An 8707-nucleotide genomic window follows, 5' to 3' on the forward strand; every position below is an offset into this window, starting at 1 on the left:
GCAACATGGTGAAACCCCATCTCTACTAAAAATACAAAAATTAGCCAGGTGTGGTGGCAGGCGCCTGTAATCCCAGCTACTTGGGAGGCTGAGGCAGGAGAATTGCTTGAGCTTGGGAGGTGGAGCTTTCAGTGAGCTGAGATCACACTACTGTACTCCAGCCTGGGTGACAGAGTGAGATTCCATCTCAAAAAACAAACAAAAAAACAAAAACGAACAAACAAACAAAAACACTCAGCAAGCAGGCAGAGACTTGGGAGAGAAGCAACTCGGCTCACAGGGGCTAGGCTGGGACACACGCCTGGGGACCCTGACCTGATGTCTGGCCACAGACTCCTCAGAAAGACTCCCAGGAGGGTGATCCCCCCCCCCTCCAGCCATGAGCCCCTTTCTGCCCCACTCCTACCCTCCAGGCCAGGCCACTGATGTCACTGGTGCCAGGACAGCATTGTTCTCCCTCCCACACCCGCCTTCACCTCACAAGCCCCATCACCATGGGAACCGAGCCAGCCACTCAGAACACAGAGTTTTCAAAGGGCAGCCCTATATACAGAGGCACCTCTCCCTAGAGAGGTCACAGCCAACATACAGAGGCCTCCCAGGGCCCCCTCTCCCTGGATAAACCACTTCAGCTGCCCCTCATTTTTCTCAAGGGAGAAAAAGGGGAATCGTCTGTCCGGAATGAGCAGGAAGGAGAGCCAAGCCTACAGTCACCCAGCTTAGAGCTCCAGTCCCCTGCGTGGCCACACCATGCAGGAGCGGCGCAGGACCCCCTGAAAGTGGCCAGTAGCAACCTCAGTGACACCCAGAGCAGTGAGAGTCATGTGTCCAGTGTGCAGCATCCCAGGCCGGAGGAGTGCAGCCATGCCAGCCTGAGCAGCGGGTACGCGGGGGACGAGGAGGGCAGTGGCACCAGCTTGGTGGGCAGCCACCGGAGAGTGCGGCTGAACAGAAGGCTCAACACCCAGGCGGCCAGCAACCAAACCAGCCAGCTGGGCTCCACAGACCTTCTCAGGTCCCTAAAGAGCCAGCTGACTGGCCCCGCCCACAGCACCAAGCAGACTGGAGGGGAAGAGTGAGGCCAGCCTGCCGGGCAGCGGCAGCAGCAGCCCATCCAGTGCCAGCTTCATCAGCTTGGGCAGCAGTGCCCTCACCTACCAGGTGAGCAGCGGGCTGCTGACTTCCACAGCCAGCCTTCCCTCCACCCAGGCCAGCAGCCGTCAGAGCATTGGGCTGGAAGGCAGTGCCCAAAACAGGCAGAGCAGCCACACCAGTGTGCAGGAGGACAAGACGGGTGGCAACGTGGAAACCAGTGAGCAGGTCACCAAGGGGGAGCAGCCTGCCCAGGTGTGCATGCCTTCATAAGAATCCTCTCCAGCAGCCAGAGTCTCTTGGAAAATGGCACACGGGCCCAGCAAACCCAGGCGGGACCCAGAGTGGTTATTCCCAAAACAAGGAGGAAAGGTGTTTTCAGAAGCACACACTGACTGTGTGGACCATCAATGGGTAGTCCCATCTGTAGCCACAAGCATCAGTGGGCAGGCCACATGTAGCAGGAAGGGTCTACGCTGAGCACCGCCTATCCTGAGAATGCAGTCAGTGAGGAGACTGTCTATACTGAGAACCACTGTTGGTAGGAAGAGCTGTAGTATCAAGATTCACCAATGCTGAGGCCACCTGTGTCAAAACAGCGAGGGGTAATGATATCGAGACTATGAACTTCAGTGACGAGCCATCTATAACAAGATCCATCAATGACAAAACCATCTGTCGTCAGCAGCATCCTGGTGGGACCCCCTGTACCAAAACTCATCAGTGGCGACAGCTGTTCTCAATGGCAAATGCTGACAATATTAAGAACTGTCACGAGTTAAAACCTTCCATGATGAAACCGTCGTAAATGATGAACGCCATCTACGACCAACACCAACCACGATGAGCTCAGAAGAAACAAGCTACAACCGTGGTTGGGAGTGTCCATATCAAGAACCATCTGCAGTGAGCACCATACGTGGGGAGACATGACCACAGGAAACTTGGTCCTGGCCAAGCTCCGCACACACTCTGTCCACCATGGTCACTGCTTGCAGAAGCACTAGCAAGACAGCCACGGTGCACACGGAGCACCTTCATGACTCTCAGCTCCCCGCAGGAGTCCAGACCAGTGACTGTCACCAGAGAAGGACCATCAGGAGCGGCCAGGGATGCCACCAGCACAGAGGGAGTAGGTCTAGCAAGAACATTAGAGGGCAGTGTAAAGGGAACCCCATCCCTGGGCACCTGTAATCCCAGCTACTTGGGAGGCACCATCCCAGAGAGTTCCAAGCTTCCTTTTCTTTTTTTTTTTTTTTATTTGAGCACTGTCTCTGGACATCTTCAGCCCAGAATCCTCTCAGGAGCAAAAGCTTCCTGATGCCTCATTCATGTCAAGAAAGGAGGCCAGGAGCCATCCTGTGTTCAGATGACTGAGGCAGTGACTACGAGGGCAGGACAATGCCGTGAGAAACACTTCATGGTGACAGAGTCCAACCCAGCTGGGAACAGCTGCAATGGGGAAGCTCTGGAGCATTTTGTGAGCACCGTCTCAGTGGATGGAAAAGCCAAAGTCTCTGCCCCTCTCCTACTGGGGACACTAAACCCCCTCCCTGGGGTGACCTCACAGACATTGAAGTGAGTCTGCCCACAAAGGAAAAGAGGCCAGAGACCGCCATGACGACATCCACTAGGTACCAGAAGGAAAGTGGAGGGGCCAAAAAAGACAATAAAAGGTATCTGGAGGGGTCACATGTGTGTGGGTCTGTGTGTGCGTTTCCGGCCGCGCTCACAGGAGGGGTGGGCCACAAACACACTAAACCATGGAGAGAGCTGGGCATGGTTACCAACTCTGCCACTGCTGAGCTGGCCGTCTGGGCAAAACACTTAAATTTTCAAAGCCTCAGTTTCCTCGTCTGGAAAATGGGGATATTAACCTCTATTTCATACATAGGATGGTTATGTGGATTACATGGAAATGTATATCAATTACCCAGCAATTGATAGGTACTAAAGTAATGTATTTCTTTCTCTTTTCTTTTCTTCTTTTTATTTTTTAACTTTTAAGTTCAGGGGCACATGTACAGGACATGCAGCTTTGTTACATGGGTGAATGTGTGTCACGGGGGTTTGCTACACAGATTATTTCATAACCCAGGCATTAAATGTAGTACCCATTAGTTATTTTTCCTGATCCTCTCCTTCCTCCCACTCCCCAACCTCCAATAGACCCCAGCGTGTGTTGTTCCCCTCTATGGGTCCATGTATTCTCATCATTTCGCTCCCACTTCTAAGTGAGAACATGCAGTGTTTGGTTTTCTGTTCCTGCCTTAGTTTACTAAGGATAATGTCCTCCAGCTCCATCCATGTCCCTGCAGAGGGCATGATCTCATTCTTTTTCATGGCTGCATAATATTCCATGGTGTATGATTTTTCTTGCTTATGGGTAAAACGGGCACGGTGGTTTCTGTCTTGCTTTACTCAGGCACAGAAAGGCTAGTCACTGCTAATCACGGAGAAAAAGTTACTGACCAAAACAAAAAAGAGCCACTGCATCTGCTGGGAGGTAAGATGTTTTGGCAGAGAGTTTTGGTTTGAGGAAGGGGTTACTGGTTCTGGGTGTGAGGGTACCACATGTCTGGTGTGGCGAGTCTCTCCTTCTCAAGTATAAGCACTCCTTTTGAGAACATTCTCCCCCGCTGTCCTCCAGACAGTCACTCAGCAGGGCCTGAGCACCCATGATCCAGTTGAGAAAGGCCTCCCACCTCTACCCAAGAGCCTTAGTCATGGAGGGTGGCGACGACAAAATATGATAAACTGAGTGGCTTACAAACAGAAATTCATTGTTCATAGTTCTGGAGGCTGGGAAGTCCAAGATCAAGCTGCCAGTGGATTCGGTGTCTGGTGAGGGCCCAGTTGTCCTCTTAGACAGCCATCTTTGCACCATGCCCTCGCATAGTGGAAGGGGTGAGGGAGCTCTCTGGGGCCTTTTTTGTGAGGGCACTAATCCCATTCACGGGGGCTCCACCCCCATGATCAGATCACCTCCCAAAGGCCCCACCTGTTCATACCATCACCTTGAGGGAATAGATTTCAACACAGCAATTTTAAGGGGACACAAAAGCTCAGTCCATAACACCGAGGGAACCCCTGTGTTCTGCAGGCGGCTCTAGGGGAAGCTTGGCCACCTCATCTCCCCCCAACATAGCCCTTCCCACCCCTAAGAATCTTCTTTAGCTTCCCCATCTCAGAGGAGAAAGGAGAACACACAGAAGTGAAGTTATGGGCACAGCGGTGTTGGACACCTGCACGCTGGACCCCTCAGCCTGGAGGCCACAGGCTCTTCAGATACAGCGTGGCCAAAACTAAGTTGACCACCTTCCCCTGACTACCTCTTTCTTGTCCCTTCTCAGCAGATGGCACCATCATGCTGCATTTGTCCAAGCCAGGACATCACGCTTGAGTCCTCCTCCCCCTGCCTCAGCCCAATGTCCCATCAATTCCTAAACACCCCTCCACCTCCACTGCTGAGCCACAGCCTGCCTTCACCTCCCGCTAGAACAGTGGTTCTCAACCCCGGCTGTACATCAGGGTCACCGGGGGTGGAGGGGAGCATTTACAAAGTACAAGTGCACAGCCTCCTCCCAGCAACTTGGCCTGTGCATCGGTCTTTAATAAAATTCCCCAGGTGATGAAAGTGTTCAGACCAGGACTGAGAGAGGCCACTGGCTTTGATCTCTTCCTCCTGGAATCCACTTTCAATCCCGGGGGTCAAAACCGACACCCATGCAGGACCAGGAAGGGAATAGAGAATGAGGGAGGGAGTGGAGGTGGCAAATTGGGAAGCCCATGTCTTCTCAAAGAGAGGCCAAAAATCCAGAATTCTGAGTAAAATCTCCTGGTTCTAAATACTGGCCACAAATTCAAATTCTTTCAAAAAAATTATAACACAAATCAAAACATTTCTAAAGGCAGGGTCAGACCCATGTGCCCAACGACTTCTGCTTTTTTTTTGAGACAAAGTCTCACTCTGTTGTTCTGGCTGGAGTGCAGTGGTGTGATCTAGGCTTATTGCAACCTCCGCCTCCCAGGTCCAAGCAATTCTCCTGCCTCAGCCTCCCGAGTAGCTGGTAGCTGGGATTACAGGCGCCCACCACCACACTCAGCTAATTTTTGTATTTTTAGTAGAGGTGGGGTTTCACCATGTTGGCCAGGCTGGTCTCAAACTCCTGACCACAGGTAATTCGACTGCCTCAGCCTCCTAAAGTGCTGGGATTACAGGCATGAGCCACTGAGCCTGGCCTGGCTTCCGCTTCTAAACGGAGAACAGAGCCATCTCTCTGAAGCATATATCTGCTTATATTCCTCAATTGCTTAAAAACTTCCAACATTGGCTGGGCACAGTGGCTCAAGCCTGTAATCCCAGCACTTTGGGAGGCCGAGGCGGGCGGATCACGAGGTCAGGAGATCGAGACCATCCTGGCTAACATGGTGAAACCCCATCTCTACTAAAAAATTTTAAAAACTAGCTGGGCGAGGTGGCGGGCGCCTGTAGTCCCAGCTACTTAGGAGGCTGAGGCAGGAGAATGGTGTGAACCCGGGAGGCGGAGCTTGCAGTGAGCTGAGATCCGGCCACTGCACTCCAGCCTGGGCAACAGAGCAAGACTCCGTCTCAAAAAAAAAAAAAACTTCCAACATTTTCGCACCACCCAAAGAGGCATTGACACAGCATTCAAGGCCCACCCCAAACAGACCCAGGTAAGCTTTCCTTGCCTCACTTCCTGCCACTTGCTCCCACGCACCATCTCAAACCTGATTTCAAACCTCTGTGCCCCTTACACATGCTGTTTACTCTGCCTGGCATAATTTACACACAGTAAGATTCACCTCTTCGTGTACAGTTTTATGACTTTTTGTTTGTTTCTGAGACAGAGTCTCGCTCTTTGGCCCAGGCTGGAGTGCAGTGGCGTGATCTCGCCTCACTCCAGCTCCCGCGTCCAAGCAATACTCCTGTCTCAGCCCCTCAAGTAACTGGGATTACAGGCACCTGCCACCACATCCGGCTTATTTTTGTATTTTTAGTAGAGACGGGGGTCTCACCATGTTGGCCAGGCTGGTCTCGAACTCCAGACCTCAGGTGATCTACCTGCCTCAGCCTCCCAAAGTGCTGGGATTACAGGTGTAAGCCACTGCGCCCGGCCTAGGCCTATAACTCTTGACACACGCACACATACAGTCATGTATCCCCCACCACAGTCAGAATACCAAACAGTTCCATCACTCCACATAAATTCCCTCATGCCCCTCGGTAATAATCCTTCCTCCCATCTCTGCAACCATGGACCAGTTTTCTGACTCAGAATGTCATATACGTGGACTCATCCAGTATGGATGGAGCCGCTTGAGCCTGGCTTTTTTCACTTAGCGTACATAATGCATCTGTGACTCACACATACTGTTTATGTGCATGGCTGTGTGGTGTTCCATAGTGTATCTGTTCTCCAGCTGGAAGGCATTAGGTTTTTTCCAGTTTGGGGAGATGATGAAGCTGCTGCAAACATTCATGAATGGGTTTTTGTACGAACACAAATTTTTCATTTCATCTGGAGAAATACCTAGGAGTGGGGATTCTGGGTGGTGTAGTATGTTTAACTTTACAGGAAACTGCCGAATCACTTTCTAAAGTTGGCTGTAACGTTAGTTGCCTACACTACGTATTTGTCAGACTTCTGGGGTATTTTGGGGTTTTTTTGTTTGTTTGTTTTTTTTTTTTTTTTTTTTTTTTTGGAGACAGCGTCCCACTCTGTCACTTAGGCTGGAGTGCAGTGGCACGATCACAACTCACTGCAACCTCGAACTCCTGGACTCAGGCAATCCTCCTACCTTAGCCTCCCCAAGTAGCTAGGACTATAGGTGCATGCCTTCACGTCTGGCTAATTTTGCATATTATTTATTTTGTCTCCCTGTGTTGCCCAGGCTAGTCTCAAACCTCTGGATTCCAGCCATCTTCCTGCCTTGGCCTCCCAAAGTGTTGAGATTACAGGTGTGAGCCACCACACCTGGCCCTGGTTTTTGTTTTAACCATATATGAGGATGATTTGTATCAGTCTCCCATTACTAACTCCATTTTACAAAAAGAGAAACTGAGGCACAGAGAGGCTCTGTGTAAGTGGCAGGGCTAGGATTTGAACCCAGGCAGCCTGGCCCCAGAGTCCATGATCTTAACCATTATTGTCTCTACCCTCCCTCTCTGCTTTGGATACTTAAGACCCCCAGCACACCCAGGGAACAGGCCACACCCAGACCCAGAGCTCCCAGTTAACCATTTCCTGTCTCAGGCCAAGTGTAGTGGCTCTCACTGCCTGGTACATGAGGATGTATGTGTCTGCCTCCCTGAGGGGTGGTGCCAACCCCCACCCTTCACTGTTTCCTGGATGCCCACTTCTGTGTCAGCAGCATCAGTGATTCCCGAATGAATGAATGAGTGAGCACATGAGTGAAGGATCAATAGCTGCATCAGAGGAAGACAGTCGGGTCCTCCTGAGCTTGCTCTTCAGCAGCTACAGCCCACTGCCCCAAGACAAAGGTTAAACAATGTTCAGTGTGCACGCCGGCAAGCCCCAGGGCCCCTCTATCCTCCCCTGGCTGTGACCTAGCAGATACATCTCAGCCTGGCTCTCTCCCACGGCAGCACAGAGGACCCAGCAAGCACTTGAAATGAGGACCATTTTTCAAAGCAATGCGGCGATTTTTTCTTTCCTGTCCACTATCTTGGCATTCAGGGTGGCAGGAGGGCTGGAATGACGGGTTGGCTGTAGGCACCCGCTCCTGAATTATTAACTGGGCTGGGGAGAAAGTTGCTTATGAATGCTGGCCATTCAGAGGACCGCAGCAGCCTTGGACTTCAAACAGGCCTGGAGCAGGCAGGCAGGAAAGAGAGGGATTTGGCCAATGGACCTCCCATGCTTAATGAGTCAGAGGCCTCTTCCCAAGTGCTCTCTTGGCCTCCATCACCACCTGGGAAGGAGTTCAGCTTTCATAGTCTTCACACTGTAGTGCTTGATTTCTGTTAGATTCGGGTTCTTGACCTCTCCTCTTGTCCTCACTCCAAAACCAGTGGATGAAATAGATTGAGTCTGCCAAATGTGGCTCGTTGTGAGCCAGGAGCTTGCTGGCTATGCCAGGTTCTTCTTCAATGTCTCATCATGGGCAGGGAAGCAGGAGGAGGGTGTCTGGGTTGAGTCTCCTAGAAGCAGAATCTGAGGTGGGGATTCTTGGGAGAGTTATTGAGGGAGGGTTCCCAGGAGAAGAGGAGGGAGGTAAGTAGGATGGGATAGAACAGGGGTTAAGCAATGGTGTGGTCTTGGCTGGACCCTGGCCTCAGCCTGATTCCACAGGAGCTCTGGGGTGTGAACTGCACCACGGAGCTGATTCTACCTTTAGTCAAAGGAGACCAGGCATTTTTGCCCTCATGCCCTGGGTGGAGGAACCATAACCTCCCAGGTAAAATGGCTTCCATCCAGCCAAGAGCAATTCTCCAGAGAAGGGACAGCTGTGAGCCACCAGCAGCAATCCTGGCCAGACAGTCCAAGGTAGTATGATGGCTCCACAAGATGATCAGGAACCCAGCTCCTTCCAACTCTCCATTCCACCATCCTAAGGATGAAGTTCTCTT

The 8707-nt window shown here is 51.6% G+C and overlaps 1 protein-coding gene across 1 annotated transcript; it reads left to right on the plus strand.

Annotated features, from left to right (window-relative positions):
• Window positions 1–425: 425 nt before the first annotated feature.
• On the plus strand, window positions 426–2784 carry CUNH16orf82 (chromosome unknown C16orf82 homolog). The gene is given in 1 exon segment (XM_017887207.1): window positions 426–2784. A coding segment is annotated over 1 exon segment (654 nt). The 3' UTR covers window positions 1080–2784.
• The last annotated feature ends 5923 nt before the right edge of the window (window positions 2785–8707 follow it).

Source organism: Rhinopithecus bieti, unplaced genomic scaffold (genome assembly GCF_001698545.2).
Source record: "Rhinopithecus bieti isolate Rb0 unplaced genomic scaffold, ASM169854v2 scaffold_13348, whole genome shotgun sequence".
In the NCBI taxonomy this organism is placed as follows: Eukaryota; Metazoa; Chordata; class Mammalia; order Primates; family Cercopithecidae; genus Rhinopithecus; species Rhinopithecus bieti.